This window comes from Mus caroli, unplaced genomic scaffold (genome assembly GCF_978045245.1).
Source record: "Mus caroli unplaced genomic scaffold, Mus_caroli_1 scaffold_17, whole genome shotgun sequence".
NCBI classification, from domain to species: Eukaryota; Metazoa; Chordata; class Mammalia; order Rodentia; family Muridae; genus Mus; species Mus caroli.
Genome location: NW_028227272.1, coordinates 91,617,157 through 91,640,644, shown reverse-complemented (window position 1 = coordinate 91,640,644; position 23,488 = coordinate 91,617,157). Strand labels below are relative to the sequence as shown.

At 41.3% G+C, this 23,488-nt stretch overlaps 1 protein-coding gene across 4 annotated transcripts in view; it reads right to left on the bottom strand.

The window, feature by feature from the left end:
* Dyrk1a (dual specificity tyrosine phosphorylation regulated kinase 1A) overlaps positions 1 to 23,488 on the bottom strand; it is a 120,925-nt gene that overhangs the window by 65,835 nt on the left and 31,602 nt on the right. For 3 of the 4 annotated variants that reach the window (XM_021185336.3, XM_085832294.1, XM_029470577.2), the window contains exon 2: positions 12,922 to 13,007. The exons of the other annotated variant lie outside the window; for it this stretch is intronic. In XM_021185336.3, coding sequence (XP_021040995.1) covers positions 12,922 to 12,931 — 10 coding nt within the window. In that variant the 5' untranslated portion in view covers positions 12,932 to 13,007. The remainder of the gene's footprint in view (positions 1 to 12,921; positions 13,008 to 23,488) is intronic. 4 annotated transcript variants of the gene reach the window in all.

Genomic DNA, 23,488 nt, shown 5'->3' with positions numbered 1-23,488 from the left:
TCAAATCCCAGCAACTACATGGTGACTCACAACCATCTGTAAAACAAGAGCTGACACCCTCTTTGGAGTGTCTCAAGACAGCTACAATGTACTTACACATAATAAATAAATAAATCTTTAACAACCCCCCCCAAAAAAAGGTTATTAAAACTGACCACACAGCCGGGTGTTGGGAGGCAGACGGATTTCTGAGTTCAAGGCCAGCCTGGTTTACAGAGTGAGTTCCAGGACAGCCAGGGATACACAGAGAAACCCTGCCTCGAAAAACCAAACCAAACCAAACAAAACAAAAACTACCTTACCACACTCCAAGGAGGGAATTACTCCATCTTTAATTATCAGCCATGTTTTAAAATTACTATATGTGGCACATCTGTTTTAAAAAGAAAAATTTTAAATAAATTCCTTGTAGATGATTTGTAATTTGTAGAATTGTGTCTTAGGTTTCTAGTCCTGTGATACATGACCAAAAGCAATCTGAATAAGAAAACGTTTGTTTAGCTTACAGATAGATTTCATCATCCAGAAAAGTTAATACAAGAACCTGGAGGCAGGAACTAAAGCAGAGACCACGGAGGAACTCTGCTTACTGGCTTGCTTAAACTGCTATCTTATACAACAGCTGGAGCTCACACATCAGTCATCAATCAAGACAGTGCCCTACAGACTTGCCTATAAGCCAATCTGATGATGGCATTTTCTCAGTGGAGGTTGGTTCATCTTCCTAGATAACTCTACCGTATGCCCAGCTGACAAAAACCAAATCAGGCCAAAACGATAATAAAACTACTCGTCTCTCCAACAGCGAGCCACTGGGAACATGGAGCTCTACGCTTTCCTTCAGTCTAGGTAAAAGACAGCGTAAATCTTTGACAAAAGTGAAATCTTCCATTTTATCTTTTAAGGGATTATCGACATCAGGTTTCTTGGTATGGGTTTCCTGTTTTACTTCTTGAATTAAAATTTAAAACGTTTTAAACAATGGTCAAATCTATAATATTTTCTAAAAACATAAAGCATAAATGTAAAATTATTTTCAGAAACAAGTGTATTATTTCAATTCAGTCAAGCATTTAAATCACTGTTAACAATGCAAACTCTGACTTGGCTATTTAAGAAAACATGTTCCTGTTTCAAACAGTGATTATTTCTACGAACAAAAGCCAAACAGAGGCCAGGCGATGGTGACGCACGCCTTTAATCCCAGCACTTGGGAGGCAGAGGCAGGCGAATTTCTGAGTTCGAGGCCAGCCTGGTCTACAAAGTGAGTTCCAGGACAGCCAGGGCTACACAGAGAAACCCTGTCTCAAAACAAAAACAAAAACAAAAACAAAAGCCAAACTGGCAAGCTACTGTACCTTATCACATCAAAAAATAGTTAGTTATAAAGCCCTCAGGAATTCCCTCTACCCCCACCCCCACCCCAAAAAGTTTACTGTATAGCCCTGGCTGTCTTGGAACTCACAGAGATCTACCTACCTCTGCCTCCCAAGTGTTAGGATTAAAGGCATGCACCACCACTGCCCAGCTGCTTAGAGATCTCTTTACATGGGAAAATGTATTAGGGAAAATAAAATGTCATCACCATCAACAGATTGCTAATGGTTTCATTCTAATTTGTTCAACAGACCTGTAAACCTGTTATGTTCAGATGTTATTGCGGGACCTTATCCACTCCAGGAAAAAGAAAGAACGAGAGCATAAAGCTCCCGGGCAGTGTGGCGCCATGAAAACAACGGCAGGTAAATACCCAGGGGAACAAGTAACCCAGCATGCAGTCAGAAGCAGGTCAGCCCAGCCTGTGCACCAGTGTGAAACCTGGTGTGAGCTAACAAGAGAAAATAGGTTACTACATAAATAATAAACAAATAATAGTTCTTGATATACAGTAATGGTTCAATGCATATAGAGCAAAAAATAACACAGCCATCAAACAGTAAGACCATACACTCTGTATGTGAGGGGCCTGGGTGAACTCTTTATATCCAAGTCCAGCCTGAACTGAAATGGGTCTTAATGGAACACATCCAACAGGTGTAACGTGATTACAGGTGCACCAGAACATAAGAACTTATGAAATCAGTGAGTGTACAAATCACAAATGTTTTATGCAACTTTTATGCTCACACAATGTATTTCAGGTGATAAGTTTAAAATAAAACAGCAGCAGCAACAACAACAAGCAGCAGCAGCTCCCCCTCAAAAAGATAAAGAGTTTACAGTCACAAAGATGGCTCACTTTATGAAGCAGGCATAGATAGCGTCAAGTATTTAAGTATATGTCAACTAAAAATTCTCATAACTCAAAATATCTTTCTGTCTTATTCATTCCAAAATGAATGCCAAAAAAGCAGTTCAAGTGCATTGGTATTCAAAACGACGTGCTAACTTTTCAGCTTTGTTCCGAAAAGTCTTCACCCAGTCATTTTTTTGCCTTATAAGCCCTCAATTAATAAATCGGCATTCCAATCCCAAGCCACAGGTACGGGCACAAGCACAGAGTTCGGGCTGAGGGAGCAGAGCTTCAGTGCCTGCCGAGTACACAGCAATCCATGCAGACTTCACTGCTAATGTGACAGCTACAGTTTATCAAAAACTCCCAGTTACATACATGACATGATTTTGAACTGGTAACATGAAGAATAAAATGTTGAGCACTGATATGTAATTTGACAAGATCTATCAGTTTCTCATACAAACAAGAAACTTAAGGTAACTCAGACAAGGATACTATTTGGTAGGATGGAACTGAGGCTGGGGGGGGTGATTAAAGAGTGTCGGGGGGGGGGGGATTTAAGAAACTGCTATCCCCAAATGTGAATAGTTAGCACAGGGCCTACTGGGAGGGGACATAAAAACCATTAATAAATGCAGGGCCCGCCCTCCCTCCCTAGGTGGTGCTCTCAGGGATTGTGCACTGCTGAGCCTGGGTCACTGTTACATTATTCTGTCAGTGTCAACTTTCACACTATGGTTTCCATGGCTATCACTGCATGGTTTTACTACTCCTACCCCAAATCCTGTCTATTTCTTTTGTTTCTTATGTGTCTGAGGGACACGTATGGCCTAAGAATTCCCCACAGAAAAACAATAAAAATCTGCCCCACGTGCATCTAAACTGAAGTGACACTCTTTTACTCCTTGTCAATAACTACATAGAAGTCAAGACTTTATTTCTTCTCTCTGAACAAACACCCCATCCTGTTCCTCTCTACTGCAGAGAATGGAAGCCCGTGCTGTAATATCCAAAATGAATTCAAGACCACCCTGTAGTACCGTCCCCCTTCGAAAAGGACTTTCCAAACTGTCCTAGCAGGCCAAGTGCAGAGCCAGATAAGGAAGCTGGCTGACTAAACAAATGTGAAAACATAGTTTTAGCAGTCAAAAGGATTAAGCCTGCAGCTACCAAAATAATATTAGCTGTTCTCAAAGAAATAACCATAACAAGATTAGCAATTCTCCTGCCCCCCACCCCACACTGAATTCTGACAAAGACCACAAACCACCCTGACCTTGTTGTGAGAATTCCCCTGTTAATAGCTGTGACGTTAATAGCTGATCCATAAGTTCAAACTTGCTTTGCTGACCAAATCATAATAACCCACCATGGGGGCAAGCAAAGTGAGGGACTAGGCCAAAGGGTTACTTAGTCACTATACAAACCAACCAATGCCTGAAAGGGTTACTTGCTACACCAATGAGAACCTTGTTGGTCAAATCTGCCCCTTACAAAGGTATTAAAAAGTGTGTTCTTTCTCTGTTCTGGGTCTCTCCTCTGGCCTGTGTGATGAGAGGGGAGTCCCCAACATGTTGAATCAATAAAAATCCTCATGCGTTTTGCAATGATGGCGGCGGTCTCTGTGATCCTGTGAGTAAGGGTCTTTTGATAAACTCCAACAGTGCCTCATTCTGGGATGTTTCCTTTCATGCACTGAACTTCTTCCCCTTGTAGATGTCTTCTCCACATGTCTTACACCTCATGTTGAAGGGGGCCATCAGCCATACCACATACTGCCGGTCCTTGGGTAACTTGAGTTTTGGGATCTTCGATGGGTCAAAGTCAAGTGGGTAGTATTTAAAACTTTCCGTTCCGACAACTATGCTTCCTGTTCAACAAACAAGCGAAGCTGTTCTCTTAGTCCTCGCACAGTTTCTCTGATTACGGTAATTCTGCTTAGTCTGTAGTCCAACGAATAATGGGCAGCTGTGGATAGGAAGTCCAATCGTCTAGCAGTTACTCAGTCCCTCAAGGCTACTTGTTTCAGCTGGTATATTCCAACAGATGTGCTGGCAAGTAAATGCAAGCAGAAGAATTCTTGAGTGAATCTTCCTTATTCCAATGTCCTTATGTAGGTCTCCAGCAAAAGGTGTGGCCCAGATTAAAGGTGTGTACCACCATGCCTGGATTTGGGACTTGCTTTGTCCCAGATGACGTTGAACTCAGAGATCTCCTTGCCTTAGTCTCCTGGGATTCATAGCCACTGTGCCTCAAGATCTCCGTGCCAAGATCCAGGTCAGAAGCTTGTATCTCCCAGCCTCAAGATCAGGATCACAAGTGAGCATTCCAATTCTGGATTGCAGTTCATTCTGGATGTACTCAAGTTGACAACCAGGAATAGCCACTATACCCCCTGATACACAGGCAAAACTGTTCCACTTCAGGAAATATCCTTGCATTATTCTTATTGCTGTATGCTGAAACTTCTCTGCCTTTCTTCAGTAACTATTACTTTCTCTAGAATGTTTAGGGTATATACTTTGAAATTTAGTTTTGTTGAGTTGTAACATTTTTCTGCATGCAATTCACTACCTGCTTATCTAAAGAAATTTTCATTCTAAAGTTCAAACCTCTTTTTTGCACCATTTATTTATTTGAGGCAGGGACTCTTTCATCTGTTTCCTTGACTGAGGGTGTTGTGCATCCCAGGTCGGCTGAGGATGACAAGCTTCTGGCCCTTCTGCTCTTCTTGCTGCTGGGCACGGCACATCCCAGTCTCACTCACCGTGAGCAGTCACTCTGTCCACTCACCCAAACCTCCAACACCTAGGTGGGGGTTTTCCCTCTTTTCTTTCTTTTTCCAAAATTATCAACAATTTTCTGAGTTTCCCTTATGCAATTTTATGTTCTTCCACATCTCCATCAATCCTACAGATTCTCTGGGCTTTCTCTAAGACATTAGGTCAGCAGGCATTTTTTTTTTCTGCTGTGTTTTTTTAACTATCTACGTAATGCTCTGTTCCTTCAGTTTTTCCTTTTTTAAACGTTTTTAAAGATTATTTTTATTTTATGTGTATGGGTGTTTTGTCAGCATGTATGTATGTATGTATGTATACCATGTATGTGCCTGATGTCCATGTAGGTTCTGGAATCACAGTTAAAAGTGATTATGAGCTGTCATGTGGGTATTGTGGACTGCAGCCAACTCATCACGTGCTCTTAACCACTAAGCACCTCTGCAGTCAGCATGACAGTTGGCATCTATAAATCCAGCACTTCACTTACCAAGGCTGAAGATTTGGGGTTCCAAGCCATCCTGGGCTTGGATGCAATCAAAAACCTACATCAAAATAATAACAACAACAACAACAAAAGCAGCAGCAACAAAGGTGGCGGTGCCGACACTGACCTCTACCACACCAGTGAGGAATCTGACTGATTATTTGTCTGACAATCTTTGCGGAAACGGTAAATCTATATATACAGTGTTATATAAAATGTACTACTACTGAGGGAACAGCAAGATGACTCAGTGAGTGCAAACCATCTGAGTTTGATCCCTGCATCCCACAAGGTGGCAGTAGAGAACCTACTCCTGACAGCTGTCCTCTGACCTCCACACAGAAGAGATAAACACTCCTGGGAGGCTGGGATACTGTCTTCAAGAAGCATTCTCTCTCCTGTTCTCAGGAAGGAGGTCAAAATATAGATTAAATAAATAAGATCTCCTGTGTTTTCATCTTCCCCAATTTTCCTTTCTTTTGTCCAAGATGATTCCACAACTGCTCAATTTGGAGTCTGTTTACAACAGTATCTGCTTTGGCCAGAAAGGAAGCTTTAACTGGTTTGGGGAATTTACAGGGACCATCTCTAATGCATCCAGAATGTAAACAATCAGGAAACGCATACACACTTTGTTGGCTTCTCTGATATTCTCAGACTCACCTGATATGCTTCTGTGGGAGTCTTTGCAGGTAAACTTGGAACTCTTGGGATTCTTATTAAGCCCTCTGTGCTTCCTTCCTTCTGAACAAACCCTGATACCACACCACTGTGATAGTTATCAGATTGCTCCTACCCACTTCTCTCTAATGTTTTCCACCAAGTATTGTAGACGTGTCTGTCTATGGCATTGGAGGTTTTACCCATGTAGGTGTTTTCTGCCCAGTTTTAGAGGAAAAAGGAAGTACCTATGTTGAGCTGTAACTCTGTAGAACCCTCACAGTATTTTGTATGTGTATGTGCATATTCATGTGTGTCTGGTGCCTACAAAGGCCAGAGGAGGTGCTAGATCCACTAGAACTGGAGCTCTGGGTGAGAATCACACCGGTGCCTTCTCAAAGAGCGGCCTCATTTCGCCGGACCCTCACTCTCTTAGGTGTACAATGGGCTGGTCGGTATTTGTCAACTTGATACAACCTAGACATATCTGAGAAGAGGGGATGCTAATACAGAAGATGCTCTGTAAGACTGGCCTAAGAGACCAGTCTGTGGAATACTGTCTTGATTAATGACTGAAGGAGGGGGACCTAGCCCACTGTGGGTGGGGCCACCCCTAGGGAGGTCATCCTGGATGGCTTAAGAAAGCAAACTGAACAAGTAGAGCAGCAAGCACATCTCACCACTGCTTCTGCTTCAGTTGGTTCCTGACTTCCTTCATTGATAGACCACGATGTGAAACTGTAAGCTAAAATAAGCTCATTCCTCCCCAAGCTCCTTCTGGTCATCATATGTTATCACAACAAAAGGAAGACACCTAACCAGACGGACATTTACAAATTGGCCTTAAAATAAAAATAAAATGTTGTAAGGACCAGTAAAATGGAATTTCCCCAAAACCCACACTGTAGTGAAGAACTGGCTAAGACACGTGATCTTCTGACCTCCAAGGGCACACTGTGGCAGAAGAGCATACCCACACACCGATGACATCATTTTAAACATGAATAATGAATGTAAATATCTGCTTTTTTCTAAACATTTAGTAAAGGTCTTACTATGAGTCTATGTTCAGTTTTTTTTAAAGATTTATTTATTATATATGTAAGTACACTGTAGCTGTCTTCAGTCACCCCAATAGAGGGCGTCAGATTTCGTTACAGATGGTTGTGAGCCACTATGTGGTTGCTGGGATTTGAACTCAGGACCTTTGGAAGAGCAGTCAGAGCTCTTAACCACTGATCCATCTCTCCAGCCCTCAGATTTTTACTTTATACTATATTTCATAGAAAACTTTATACTGTGTATACACATGACACAATCAGCATTGCTTCTGCTTAGAAAATAAAAGCTAAAATCACAAAACAAGACCTGAAAAGAAATGGCAAATAATGAGGACCAGACCCTGAAGAGTTCATGCAGCAGACCCTGAGAGCGGCTTGTGCGGGAACACTGGTCAGACGGCAGCTCTCCTCGAGACCCTTGCAGACACACGTGGAGCAAAGGGTTCTAAGCACAGCCCTGGCCTGGAACTCAGCAAAAGGAGCCCCATGGCTTTTCACCTTCTGTGTATCTGAAACGGCTGGTCAGACCCTGCACCTCATGCTCCAGACAGCGCTCTCACTACTAACCCGATACAGTACTCACTGCAACAACACTGCCACCAGAGACCCCAGGAAAGCCTAATGCTGAAAAGTGAGAGCTTATGTGACTTACATTAGTGAGAGCTTTAGAGTGTTCCAAATCACATGACCTGAGTTACATGCTCTTCAATACCTGTTAGTCATTTGTAAAACTGAGAATATTAATTTAAAAAACAGCTGGAGGCTGCAGAGTTAGCTCAGTGGTTAAGAACACTTGTTTTTCTTGCACAGGGCCTAGATTTGATTCCCAGCACCCAAATGGTGGTTCACAACCACCTGTAACTCCAGTCCCAGGGGATCCAATGTCCTCTTCTGTCCTCTGAACTGAACAGGCATACAGATGGTACAGAGGCACACATGCAGGCAGAACACTCATACATATGAAATAAATCTAAAGAACAGCTAAGCATGGTGACAAATATGTAATTCCAGAACTCCAAAGGCAGAGGCAGGGGAGGGGTGGAAAGGGGATGTCTGTGAGTACTAGACCAATCCTGGTCTACAAATGACGATCCAGATGGCTAGGGCTATATAACAAAACAACCCTGACCCAAAAAGGTGGGGTAGGGGGAGACTATGAATAAACAATATCTAACTTAAACTAGGAAATGCACATGAAAAAAGGTTCAAAGCAGCACATGCCACAACTAATCCATCCCTAAGACCATTTTAAGTTATTTCCAAGTAATCTAGAACTACCCAGGTGACAAAGTTGGTGAGATTTGGTCTGTCTGCTATGTATTGTAATGTTAAATTCTATACCCAAAGGTCTAGGCTTGCGAGGGAGTTCTCATGTTTACAATTTTTTGTTTTGATTTAAAACTATTAATTAGATAAAATTGGCCACAGCCAATTACTGGGGGTACTAGAGGTAGGTGAGTTTGGAGTGACCTGGTGGGGGGAGAGAGAGGAAGGAGGAGGAGGGAAAAGGACAGGGTAGGAGGAGGAAGCTGCCATGAGGGGAGAGGAACCATGAGCACAGGGCCAGGAGAAACAAGTGTCTGAGGCTCACTACTAGGGAGGTAGCCAGGCCAGCAGTTAGAAGAGAACATTAGGGGTTACCCCCCTAGTAATTGTCAAAAGCCAAATAAAATAGCTATAGTCTGAGTCTCATTTATTCATAAAATAGTCAGAGATAAGCTTAAATTGGTTGTACCTCACAAAGTGACAGTAGGTCACTCAATGATGGAACAGTAGTCAATAGTAACATCAATGCATGCTACCCAAGCTCACCATCATAAATGTATTCAACATGATCTCAACTGACACTGGCAGAGGCTGGGAGGAGGGGGTACACTGAAGGGGGGGGGACGGGACACAGGGACGGATGGGACAGGCGGGGCACAGCGAAGGATGGGAATGTGCCATAGTTCAAAAGACAGAAGATACTTCTATTGTTATGATCATGACCAAAGCAACTTAGGAGGAAAGGGTCACTCCCAGGTCACTTGATCACTGAGAGAAGTCAGAGCAGGAACTCAAGAGAAGAACTGAAGCAGAAGCCATGGAAGAGTGCTGCCTGCTCAACCCGCTTTCCTGTAGAATCCAGGAAGCTCAGAGTGAGGCCGATCTCAGTTACAAGAGACCCTGTTTTGCAGGGAGGAGGTGTAAAATGGGGCATGTGCTCTGAAACTACTTCAAATGATCTCTTAGGGGTGGGTGTGGTCCCAGCAGCAAATAGTCAACGTCAGGTGTCTTCTCCTGGTCTCCACACACAACACACACACACACACACAGACACACACTTTTAAAAAAGAAAAAAAAAAAACTGATTCAGATGGGCTGGGTGGAAAATGAGTTCTAGAAATCTTCCTGTCTCCATTTGCCCAGCAATGGGAAAGCAAGCACCTTGCCAAATGAAGCATTCCTCCACCACCACTACAATTTTCTAAGTGACTAGCATGTCACTATTAATGTGCTTTTTAAAAAACAAACAAACAAAAAACTACTTTAATAAAGAAATCCGTTAAAACAGAGTAGGACCAACTGTCATAAGGAACAAGTTTTCCAAAATAATGATCTATAGGATGTAAATGAGTAAAAATCAAAATATAAAGGGTATCCTTTGATAACACACACTGAAGTCTGCTGGCCTCACGGGCTCCTCTGGCAAGAGGCTTTGTTAACGTGCACCAGGACTCTGAGAAGTTTGCTTCCTCCCAGCCCCCATATCTAAGGAATGATCCAGTATCCAAATCAACTCAATGTGGTTACTTGTAGGCCCTTGGATTACAAGTGCCCCCAAGTGGGCTGTTACATCCTATCATTACAATGTTTTCTGAATGGGAAGAAGGGGTTATGTAGGAGAGACAACCAGGAGGCAGTCACTTGAGTCTAAAGCTGGCAGTCGGGATGAGTACACCAAAGCCAAACAGACATCTGCAAGTGAGGGACTAGGTGACTCAGTGGGTAAAGGAACCTGCAGTCCTGAATTCAATCCCAGGACCCATATGGAAGACAAAGAGAACTGACTTCCACAGTAGGCACACTGAGGCACACACAACTAAGTAAAAACCGTTGAGAACATTCATTTAGTTTACACTCATGCCCACTGTCAGCCTTACCCACTGAGACACTTCATTGACCCTAGACTCATCTTTGTAACATGGGCACTGAGCTGTCGGATGAAGCCTGAGAACATGCTATTTTTGCTATAGGTTTGAACTCAATAGGTAAATGCTAAAATGTTTGACACACACCCATTCCATGACTTATGTCCTTACACCCCTTTGCTCTAAAGGAAATATGACCCTAAATAATTAAATACCCAGTTAGAAGCACAATACCTATTACAGTACTTGTTACAAAACAAGTGTTAGCCAAATAAATGTTTTACATGTATTCTTCCAAACTTCAAAAGAAATGGACTACTTAATTCCAAGTTCTGCTTCCATTTAACACAACAAAAGGAGCCTGATTTTACCAGGTAAGGCACAGGCAACCAGAACACACCTGTGCTGGAGACACACAGGTTTGACTGGCTTAGTGTTCAATAACTCTCTTTCCTTGTCTCTTTCTTTCTTTCTCCTCAGCCTCACTGGAATATAACTAAAAAACAAATGTACAAACCTATGGTATACTGCATGATACGTTATGTATGTATACAACAGCAAAGTAATTACAAAACAGAAAAAAAAAAATCAGAAGATTAACACAGCCATCACCTCACATAGCTGCCATGAAAACCATGGAACGGGCAAATAAGTTACCATTCCACTTAACCAACACTACAAGGCCAGTCCATGAGCCAGGGGCAAGCAGAATTCACTTTCAAATACGTGTACACACTACAGAAATCTTCATTTAAAAACTCCTCACGAGCTTCTATGTGTTGTATCAGCTAACGTATAAGCACATGTGTGTTATATTAGAGGGAAGTAGCATATTAATTAATATTAACTGATCAGGGAGCTGCTGATTTTTTGATCAAAAAACAATTAGCTTTCAAACTGTGAATGAGAACTATACCAACAATGTACAAGTTTATACAAAGCTTTCTGGGTTATTTCTTTTGTAAGGCAATATAACTCAGTAAGTTCCAAAAAGCCAAAAGACTGGTTTATATCACAAATCTAAGTCCATAGAATTCTCTTGTACCGCACGCAACACAACAAGCAAATTGTGTATCTTATTAAAGCAAAATTTACTCTCCAGTTATTTGATTCCACTGAGACCATAAAGCTTTTAAGACAAACAGCAACTTGGAAATGCACTGTATCTTTGATTATTTACAAACTGAAAACCTCATGGAAGAACACCTCTGCCATCTGTAAGTCACAGGTACCTAGGGAACGACCAGAGCCACTCTGCTTTCCTGCCCTCCACTGCAGAGCAGACCATATGTGCTAGGCAGGCATAGCCCAGGTGCTATAGACTGCGGCCAAGGAGCCATCTAGGAACCAACAGTGCTGACAAACCCTTCATGCAACAAAAGGCCAAGTTTATAAAAGCTAACGGCAACGTTTCTGTAAACACGCCTGTGGATTCTTCCGTGATGACGGCTGAGGCGCTCAGCATTAGTACCGAGGTGATTTAGCAGCCAACCACTGGGGACAATGTATCCCCAGAACACTGGCAATAGTGTGTGTGTCTAGGCAAACACATGTGGGAAGTCTACATGCTCATGTGACAAGTACCTCAGAGGAAATGAACAGTCCCTCATGTAAATACGTGTTAACTTGCTTTCCCACACCATATAATTTATAAATGTTGTATTCAACTATGTTTTGTCATAAAAAAATGACATATCTAAAATTTCATTCTAAAGCAAAAGAGAAAATTATTGGAATACAAAAAATAAAAATCAGCACCAGCTCTACCAATTAATACCAGACACCAAATCAAGGCTTCCTTCCAGTGAAAAATCATTCTCAGATGTTAATTTACAATACAATGGAATAAAAATTCACATGTACCAGTAAAGATAACTTCATTTTGTAAAATGTCTCCCACCTACCAGATTTACCATGGTTAGTCACATCTTACCCACTGGCTACTGTCCTTTTTAGAGTCTAATAAACACAGCCACCCTGGTAATGGAGGGGCCTCTGCCTTCTCAATACCAATAAGATGCCTTAGTTAACTATGAAGTAAGAAACATAAACCTCAAACACCATACTCTTTTTCATCAAAAAACTCAAATGCCATGGGATGAAAGAGGCAGGAAACTACATTAACAATAATATAGGGAGAAAAGGAACACAAAATACAACCTCCACAGCCAGCGCGTCTGCAACAGACGCAGTGCTATGCTAACCATAACCACTGAAATCATCTCAACACGCATTCCCATGGAAGATCTGTTACCTTCTCATAGGAATACAGGGAGACATAGATTTAACCATTAGAGTAAATGCTATTAATTTTTAAAACAAATTATTTCAAAAGTATGAGCCAGCTTTTAAAAGTTCAACTACTAGGACTTACTCTTACTGTTTTCATCACTATTAAAACTGAGACCCAGATTCACTTTCAGTATCTTCCACCTCTGCATACTTGCCTAAGTAATTCCCGCCACTAAATGTTATCTGAAGTCCCCCCCACCACCACCCAGGTTCACTCTCAGTGGTCCCCACATTGTCTTACAGCCATAGCTCTACTGTATTTCAAAACTTGAGTCACCTGTATGCATCGTCTTCTTTCAAGTCTCATATCATCCTGATGGGGTGGGGGAAGGGAGGGAAGAGTCCAGCGGCAAAACTATAACACTGTGTGAAGAAAAACAAATTACGATAAGATATGATGGTGTAAGACAATTACCCCTAACTGAGGAGTATCTAATAACTACAACCCCAAAACACAGATAAATTAATTTCAAATTTGTCAATTTAAATTACTAACATTTACACTTATTTAAATAATTTCTATTCACTTAGAGCAAATGAAAATATATAGACATTTATTGTGGAAAAGAAAAAAAGTTTTAAAATGTGCCTATGACCAATACACATTTCAGGCATTTCTAGGCATCAAGTAAGCATGAAACCGTCAAGTTTTATATAATTTATCTAAGGAAATAAAGTGCTTTTTATGATGTTATACAATTTGCACAAACCATAAGAATTTTAGTTTACTTTTCACAGTGATTATCAAGGCCTAGGTAATAAAAATTACCTGTAGGAAAGACTGCGTATAAGTTTACCATACTGTTTGTAGATTAAGCTCAGAGACATTTTTCACATACTACCATAAACCCCTCCCTTGTTCTCCAACTGGTCCACCTCACTTTTCTCACAGCCCCTCCTGTTTATTACTTCTACTTCAGGGCTGCTAAGCCCATCATGATGGCTGATACAAAACTGAGGACAGCCCCTTTCTCCCTCCACGTGTTCCTGGCCGGCCTCTCTTCTTTTTCTCTCGTACTCTGTCCTCTTCTGCCTCTACTCTCTTCTCTACTCCCCTTCCCATGCCCTAAATAAACTCGATTCTACACTAAAAAAAAAAAAAAAAAAACAACTGAGGACAATCTCACAGCTAGCAAGCAAGAATACAAGAAGAATAGTAACAAGAGAGAAGCAAAGGCCAACAGGCTATAATGTAACTTTCAAAAAAATTATTTTTAATCTATACTATGAAATTCAGTAAGCATTCCAAAGAAAGCAGTTGTTTATGTTGGTCAAGCTGAATGAATGAATGAATGAATGAATGGGTAAATACATAAACAGAAAGACAGACATGATAGGCAGGCAGGCAGGCGGGAGGGGGAGCGCAAAACTTAGTGATTCTTAAGATAGTTGGGCTTGCATACTAACCTTTAAAAAAAAGTTTTCAATGTAAATTCTTTAATGATGGAGGCTGGAGAGATGGCTCAGTGGTTAAGAGCACTGCCTGTTTCTCCAGAGGTCCTGAGTTCAATTCCCAGCAACCACATGGTGGCTCACAACCATCTGTAATGAGACCTGATGCCCCCTTCTGGTGTGTTTGAAGATAGCTACAGTGTACTCTTATAAATAAAATAGAAAAATCTTTAAAAAAAAAAACTTTAATGATTTATTTTTATTTTATGTGCATCTTTTTGTCTGTGTGAGAGTGCCGGATCCCTTGGAACTTAAGTTACAGACAGTGGAAAGCTGCCATATAATTGAACCTGAGTCCTCTAGAAGAGCAGCCAATGGTCTTGACCACACAAAAGAAGTTTTTGGTTTTGTCGGTTTTGTTTCTTTTTAAAGAAAGTAACCTGCAAAGGAACAAACCAACAAACACAAAGATCTTGGTAGTCATAGGTATTACAGACTGTAAGAAAGAAAAGACAAAACCTATCTAAGCTAAATCATCTAGGCAATCTGTCTTCTGTCCTACTGTCTGCATTCCAAAAACCTGTAATTCCCTACATTTTACATAACAGCATCCTCCCAATCATCTCCTGCCATAATCCTTTCTCCAACTTATTCTATACTCTCAAGTCACCCCAAAAGGTCACATTGTTTGAGTGTAGTCCATTTCAGATAAGCCACCAAAAAAGTTAAAAAAAGGGCTGGTGAGATGGCTCAGTGGGTAAGAGCACCCGACTGCTCTTCCGAAGGTCCAGAGTTCAAATCCCAGCAACCACATGGTGGCTCACAACCATCTGTAAAGAGATCTGACTCCCTCTTCTGGAGTGTCTGAAGACAGCTACAGTGTACTTACATATAATCAATAAATAAATCTTTAAAAAAAAAAAAGTTAAAAAAAAAAACAGACTAAAACAGCTGCGTCAACGACTGTAACGGAGCTCTATTACTTATAGCTTATTACAGAAATCCAAATAGTGCTACAAAATAATAAGAAAACTAAGCCCTTCAGCAAGTGATATATATCAGAGATCTCCATTATTTATTATTGCCAAGTATTTTGTTCTTTAATTATTTCTCCTCCTTCTGAACTTTTGAGTCCCAACTGTACCCTCCTAAGAGAAGTAACTCTCACTCTACTGGGGAAGCCATCTGCTGGGGACAGGGACTGAATTTGTGCATTATTTTTAAATTGCAAACTGCCTGTTCTGAAGTCACTGCCTCTATTCCTGACCTCCTGCTAGAGGACAGCCATTTCGGATGAGTCACCAAGGGCATGAAGAGGCGAGTCCATGAGCAATAAAGCAACCATCACGACAGTTTTACTTTTAAAACAACGGAGCCAGTGACATTAGGTACGTCTGTTTACTTCATGGCATCTTTGCGGTAATGTCTGTCTCCTGGTATGGATACTAAGAACTACAGACAAAGTATCAATTCAGTCTCTAGCTCTGAGCATAGAAACAGCTGTATTCATCTCTGCTTCATACTATTTGCCTGTAACATTCATACTGCTACTTACAAACTGAATGGTCTCAACTAGACAGGTGACAGCAAAGTCCTCAAAAGACTGGATCAAACAAGCTCTCAGTATTCTTTTGATTTTCTTACTTTTTTAATGTTTGATTGGCGAGTGTTTTGCCTGCATGTGTATCTGTGCATCGTGTGCATGTCTTGTGCCGGCCGGGAGGGAGGGAGGGAGGCAGAAGAGGTTACATACAGCAAGTTGTCGGCTACTATATGGGTGCTGGGAAGTGAACCCGGATCCTCTGTAAGAACAGCCAGCAAATGCTCTTAACTGCTGAGTCATCTTTCCAGCCTCCAGTATTCTTTTTATTAAAATATTCAGTGCTGATTTAAATAATGAAAGGTAAAATAAAATTTTGACACCTTTTAGAAGCACCATGCATTCATCACTACTCCTGAAAAGCAGCCCTCAGCAAAGGATAACACATGTCTACAAGACACACAACATGCTCCTGGGTTATGTACTACCTAACCATCACACACTGAGGTTAGCAGCACAGTTAGCACTAGAAATCTAGACCCTGTGTTACTTTAAACAAACTGTCTAATAACCCCTCCCAACGGTGTCAGTAGAGTTCACTCAAAAAGGAAAAGTTGGGCTGGAGATGGCTCAGTTGGTTAAGAGCACCCACTCAGTGCTCTTCCAGAGGTCCTGAGTTCAATTCCCAGCAACCACACAGTGGCTCACAACCATCTGTAATAGGATCGATGCCCTCTTCTGGTGTGGCTGATGACAGCTATAATGTACTCACATACATAAAGTAAATAAATAAATCAAGAAAGAAAGAAAGAAAGAAAGAAAGAAAGAAAGAAAGAAAGAAAGAAAGAAAGAAAGAGAAAAAGCTAAGAATCTGTAGCCTAAGACTTCACTGCAAACAGAGTTCTGAGCAGCAATAGGCTGCTCTTGCTAAGATGTCACTGCAAACAGAGAGTTCCAAGCAGCAATAGGCTGCTCCTGCTAAGATGTCACTGCAAACAGAGAGTTCCAAGCAGCAATAGGCTGCTCCTGCTAAGATGTCACTGCAAACAGAGAGTTCCGAGCAGCAATAGGCTGCTCCTGCTAAGACGTCACTGCAAACAGAGTTCCGAGCAGCAATAGGCTGCTCCTGCAGGCTTGCTTTGGATATAATTGTCTTTTTGAAGAGCCTTACAACATTAGACAGCCATATTTTTTTAATTTCTGAAAACATATATAGTCAATTTGTTCATTTCCCTCATAAATGGAATCATTCACAGACTGTGGAGGGTAACAGTAGGCACTAATGAAAAACATATATGATCCTGCAGAAGGAACCTCTCCTGGGTCTCAAAATCTTTCCGCATATTTTAGCTCACATTCTGCCAAAGGCTATTAATAGTCTATGAACAATTAAAGAACTAAACTTAAGTGCTTTTCTAAGGCTAAACTTGCAAACTGTTTTTTAGTTGTCTGAGAAATAAGTAGATTAAAATTAACCTGCAACTTATCTTCAGAATGTCAACAGGCTGAGGAGCACATGGTGTGTAGAGGGAGACTAGTAAACAGAGCCCACTTGCTAGTGTTTACAAAGGCAGCCCTGGCCAGCATGGCAAGACTGTGGCTGCAAGGAGCAGTGAGTGCGTGCTCTGGTGGGGCCAATGCACTCAACCTCGAGTATAAAGCTTTCACTAATGTCACAACGGCTTGTAATCACACCAAGCTACAAAGTGTCTCTAACTCAGTGCTACAAAAGGCAGATGAGCCAGTGTGATGGTGGACACCCTAAGCCCAGCACACAGAAGGAACAGCAAGTAGCTCTCTATGAATTCCAGGCCACCTGGAGCTTTACAATAAGGCCTGGTCATAACAACAAAAGCAGATAGTGAGACAAGGAGCTTCAAAGATTAATTAGATGCCATTTTATTAAACTGAGTGCAAATATACAGTTTTCTATTGTTCTCTAATTGTACCTGTGCTTTATGTATACTTCATAAATAATTTTTGTCTATATGAAAAAATATGATGCACTATGGAATTCAAAAGGACAATTTAGGTGGCTCAAAAGACACCAACTGAAAACAAGCAAAACCAGTTAAATATAAAACATCTACAAGTAGGGGCCAGAGAGATGCTTAAGCAGCTGCACACTTTTTCTTTCAGAGAATCTGGATTCAGTTTCCAGCACCCAAGCTGAGACTCACAGCCATCTGTAATCCAGTTCCAGGTGATCTGACTGCCTCTGCTAACTTCCAACAGCTCCAAGCCAAACGTAGCACATAAACATACATGCAGAACACTCATACATGTAAAAAGTAATACATGTAAGAAAGAAAATATCAAAAAAATTCATAAACTAAAGCTATAATTATCTAAAAATGACAGTGTGGCTAGTAACTGTGCTCAGTTACATGACAGATAAAAGAAGTGGCAGAAGAAAATAGTCTTTTCCATGTCATTTTACAAGTTAATTTTCTAAAATCACAGTAGGTAAGTGATTAAGAAGAAGAAAAAGTTTCATTGTTCTGATACTAAATACAGAAGAGAAAATAATCCATTTCTCTAATTCCCAATAAGATGATCAAGTGGTATTATAGAAAAAGCAATTACACCAACAGGGGACTTCAAGTAAAATCCAAAAAAAACAAGAACATTTATCAAAATCTCCAGAAAACAATCACAGCTTTTTTAAAAAAACAAAACTGCAAAAACTGTAGCATGTGCTGCCATGTCAACATTACTAATAAGGTGCAAGGAAAAGCCCATTCTGACACACACTACTCACCCATCACTCAGCTCACACACTTGGTAAATGCTGACATAGTTAATCCTGTAGCAGCCCTACGAGGAAGCAGCCTCCCTTTCTTCATAGGCGTGGAAAGTCAGGGTCAGGAGACTACAGGTCAAAGGCCCCACCCACTACTTATGAACTCCAGTCAGATACTAAAGTTCTCTACACCTCAGGATGTTTCCCGTAAGTCATAAATTGACTGAGAAAATTACAAAGATGCAAGAATGTATCTCCAACATGGAAGAACAAAAGACCTAAGTAATAAATTAGTATGCTGGACAGTGGTGGCACACATCTTTAATCCCAGCACTTGGGAGGCAGAGGCAGGCGGATTTCTGAGTTCAAGGCCAGCCTGGTCTACAGAGTGAGTTCCAGGACAGCCAGGGATACACAGAGAAACCCTGCCTCAAAACAAACAAACAAAATTAGTATGCAAAAAAACACCTTAGGCAAATGGAATGCTAACTATCCTAAATTAGTAAGAAATTTCTGATTCAAACATGTAACAGATTGCTACATATTCCCTCTATCAAAAAAAGAAAAAAAAGAAAAAATTCCATCAAATGAAAAAGATGGGGCGGGATTAAGAAGCCAACGACAACACCAGACAATCCCCAAGTACTATAAGCATGGCTCCACTAACACCCTAGAATGGGGACTAGGCACTGGAAGCAGCTGAAGCGTATGTCTGTAAGGAGAGAAGTGTGAGGTTGCCTCAGTAAGCACATGAGAACAACAGATTCCTAAGTATATAAAAAGGTGTCAGGGAAACCCTCTGCCATGGGCACACACAGAAGTCCTGGGTCTAAGTCCTTAGTCTCTTCCAACGCACATCTCTCCAGAGATCAAGATTTTCAGTGACCCAGTGAACTAAAATTCCCCTGTTATAACTCACTGCATGAAGCATCTTTTTAAGTCTCTTAGCCTCTACTAATTAGTTACATAAATCACATTATCATGTCTATTGTTACACATGAGAAAACTAAGGCCCCCAAAAAAGTAAGTCACCCCAAGTCAAATACAAGCATGGAAAAGATAGTAAGTTTCATACTCAAAACCACTGCTCTTGCCCCCATATTAAACTGAGTTTACAATTTCCCATCACTTGCCTTTCTCAAAACCAAGGGAGGACAGGGAAGAAACCCATCTCCTCCAGTATTCTCCACCTGGGTTAATGGACGTCATCGCCAGCCCAGTATCTCAAACCAAAGTTCTTATCTCCCAGGACTCTGTCCTATCCCTTCCGGCACATTCTATAATCTCCTTGGCAGCCTTCAGCCGGAGAGCAAGGCCTTCCACCCTGGCCATGGCTCTCATTCCTCAGACTCACTGCTTGTCTCTTCTGACCTGCAATAGCCTATTCTCATCCCAACTAGAGTCCTCAAAAGCCAGCCCTGTTATCAAGTCTAATCCCATCAAGCATAATTACGCTGTAAAACTACTTAAAAATGAGTTTACCCTCTATTTGAAATGTAAAACTTCCAATCTTTCTACAGTTTTTATATAAAATAATAATAAATTTTAAAATTACTTGGATTTAAAAAGGTATTAAATACAAAAAGGAAACTAAAACTCACATAAAGTTTGGCTGTCTACAGTAGACATGCAATTTTTGATTCTTTTGGAAAACTTGTATAACTTTACATCAGAATTTTCCTTATAGAGCTGGAGAAATGCCCCAGCAGTAAAGACTACAAGCAGCTCCTCCTGCAAAGGCCCTGGGTTTAACCCCCAGCACCACTCAGGGCATCTGACACCCTCTTCTGGTTTCCACAGGCACACATGGCAAATACACAACACAAACACAGACAGACACAAACAATCAAAACGTAAAGGTGAATTTGAAAAGTTTACAGACTATACTTGCATCATATTCAACAGGTTGACAGTGCTCCACTGAACAGACCTGAGTGCATTTTAGCAAACACCCACTGAACACTGTGTAGGTGGTTTCCACTTTTTCACTACTATAAAATTCTGAAACTTGGTACCTCCCTCTACTGATCTGCTAACAGGAATTAATGGTGATATGAGCATAACACACAGGGCTAAGAATTGTAAGCCTCTTCCAATGGCTTGCTCAAATACAGACACCACCTACAAATTATGCGTTCACGTTTTCTCTCAGATTCTAGATCTTGAAAACTCTTAAGAGGTGGCAGATGGTCTGTAGTAGTCTGTATTCAAACAAGGTTCAGACTGAGAATTTCACACAATATATTGTTAGATTCCTCTCCCTAATCTGAGCACCTAGGGTAACCACTTGTGTATCTATGTCCTAAACAAAGCACTGCCTATCAGGCAGAAAGCATTTAGAAAGAACATGTTCACTCAGTAACCTGAAAGCTTTTCTGAAATCCAATTTCTGAGACAGGCATAAAGACCGGCCCCTCTCTACTGTTCTGATTGCACTGGTTTTCCTAAATAAAGTGGTCTAAAAGTACACCACTTCACATATATTTTATATAAAATTTACATACAATTAATTTCTATCAGAGTATGCATGTATATGTATGCTTAGTTAGCTATATTCTTTTATACACATGTAATTATGTATAATTTTAATAAACCATTGCTTTTAATTATTTTAGGATTGACAAAATAGAGAAAAACAACAAGGTCCAGAAATAACAAAAACACAGTTGTTTGCCACTTACACTGCTAACAAACCATTACCAAGAGTGTAATTTACTTCCCACACAAAACTTTTACAGAGAAATGCTACTGTAGCAGGCACTCTGGAAGTTCCTTCTGTTAAAGAGGACTGAGTCCCCACCTGGCTCTACAAGGTGACTATGTATCTCTGCCTTTGTCTTACAGCTGTCTCCTTTATTCTGAGTCATCTAATCAGCTGTGCATGTAGACACATTAGTAATAACTCAGAGTCAGAGCTGGGGAGGCTCACCTATCTCATTCCTTCAAGGGGGAGCAAGAGGCAAGAGCAACTGAGGAGTCATAGGGAATGCTTCCGATTGTGTTAGCAAGAAAAGTGCAGCATCCCAACCCTCCATCCCCAAGAGAGCGAACTCACCCCAGAGGCTGGACAACCTTCTATAGCAGATGAGGTAATTATCAAGTGAGTCACTCTTCCACCAAGACCACTTAAATATGCACACCTCCTACCTACTGCCCCAGCTCCCCCTCTATTCAATTCTAAAGCTCTTTGTAGTGGGCCAAAGACAAACTTTGGATTACTGGCCACTTTTCCTTTTCCAGTGTGATGCTGCCTGGAGCTCATCTCTCTACCCCTGGTCATCACTCACTCAACAGGTGGTCCAGCTTAGTCCTGGGACTCCTGGAACAGAGGCCGCGGATCTAACTGCCCCACTGCCTTAAACATGATTAAAGACCATTCTGTGTGTGCGCTTTTGTAATCCCTATTACTGTGTTCCTGAGCCACTCGCTATTCTGTCTCTCCTCCACTTTTAGTCTGAACAAAGGTAGGAGCTTCCCTGAACTCTCCCCTCCATTCATTCACTATAAGACTCCCTGCCAAAAGGAGTACTTGGATTCTGTTTCCTGCTTAACTTTTTACTTAGTATCAGTCCTGCAAACTGCTGGGCGAGTCCTTCTCACTCCCCCAGCTCACTGTGTCCACATTCCATGTGAGAAGTCTGCACCTCTATTCCCAGCACTGCAGTGCTCATACCACCTCACCAGCCACTGAGGACTTCTCTACTTTCTCAGTGTGTGTGTTTGGTTTGGGAGACAAGGAGCTGCTGACCTCAGATACACTGCTCCCGTCTCAGCCTCCCAAGTGTTCTGATTACAAGAATATGCCACTAAGCCTAACTCTAACCCTTCCTGTTTTACCCAGTTGTCAATCATAATACTACATGTATCTTCAGCAACAAATGATCTCCAATACAGATTTAACCTTCTACAGTTGACAGACATCACACCTCATGGGTAAGAATATATTAGCTCCTGTGCTGGAGTTCGAATCTCCTCTGCATCCAGTTACAGACACACTACCTTCTGGCCTGATTAAGCATTATCTATCAGTAGGTTCCAGTGACTGTTGTATAACTTAGCAAAATGACATCTGCAATTGTGCAAAGTACTACTTGGTCTCCCACTGCCATTCAGTGAACAGACTGGAACAGTGGAATAACAATCAAAATGCTGTTCTGCTGGGGGTTGGGGAGGTAGTGGGACTTGAATTTAGCTATACAGGAACCAGCATAATATACACAAACATAGTTGCCTCCAAAGTGAGGATGGCATAAAATTGTCTTTGTCCTCTCAGTTTTCAAAAAACTTTTTTTAATTTTTCTGACAAAACAAAATCTTATACTTTAAATGCTTTTACCTATAATTTTACTATCAATGGGAAATTTGTGGGAATGAGCTGGTACTGTCACAATACACACACACACACACACACACACACACACACACATACACACACACGTGCACGCACGCGCACACTTGTTGAATATCACAAGTCCATGCTTCAAATTCCTCCAGCTTCAACTAATCTAAATATTCAAACTTGAGTGAGCTGGTTCAGTCCTGCAATACAGACACTGCTCACAAGCGTGACACCCTTTCCTTGTAAAGTGGTGTTTGCTTCCTTGTTCTGAGACGTCCTTCAGCACAGGCACAGTCTCCAGTCTCCACATGAAACCTGCTGACAAAAAAACCCATGAGGCAGGAAGGACAGAGGAAGGTGGGGGAGGGGCTTTCCGGGATGTCATAACCATCACTCCCTCTCCTTAGCAGACAAATATCCTACAGGCACTAGGAATTTATCCATTTCAGAGAATAATTCATGACAAACTATCCTACCAACCCCCAAGCCTGAGTCATAAATCACCTTCCGAACTCCTCTGCACCGATTTAAATTCAAGCTGCTTGCATTTCTTGTTTGGGTTTTTTTTTTTTTTTTAAAGCTATGCCCAGCCAACCAAACCTCTTTAGAGACAGACTATTCTTCAGCTTCATCTCCAACTGAACATTAATACCGCCATCATTCTTGTTAAATCAGTTAATTCTGTGCTCAAATCTCACACTTTGTTCTAACTTATGATCCCTAAAGTGCACAGAGTGCACACAAGTAAGTGAAAAAGAACTTCACTGGAGTCCCTGGGTGCAGCACTGACCCACTTTTGTTCTCTGTGTGCGTGGTGTATGTGTGCGCCA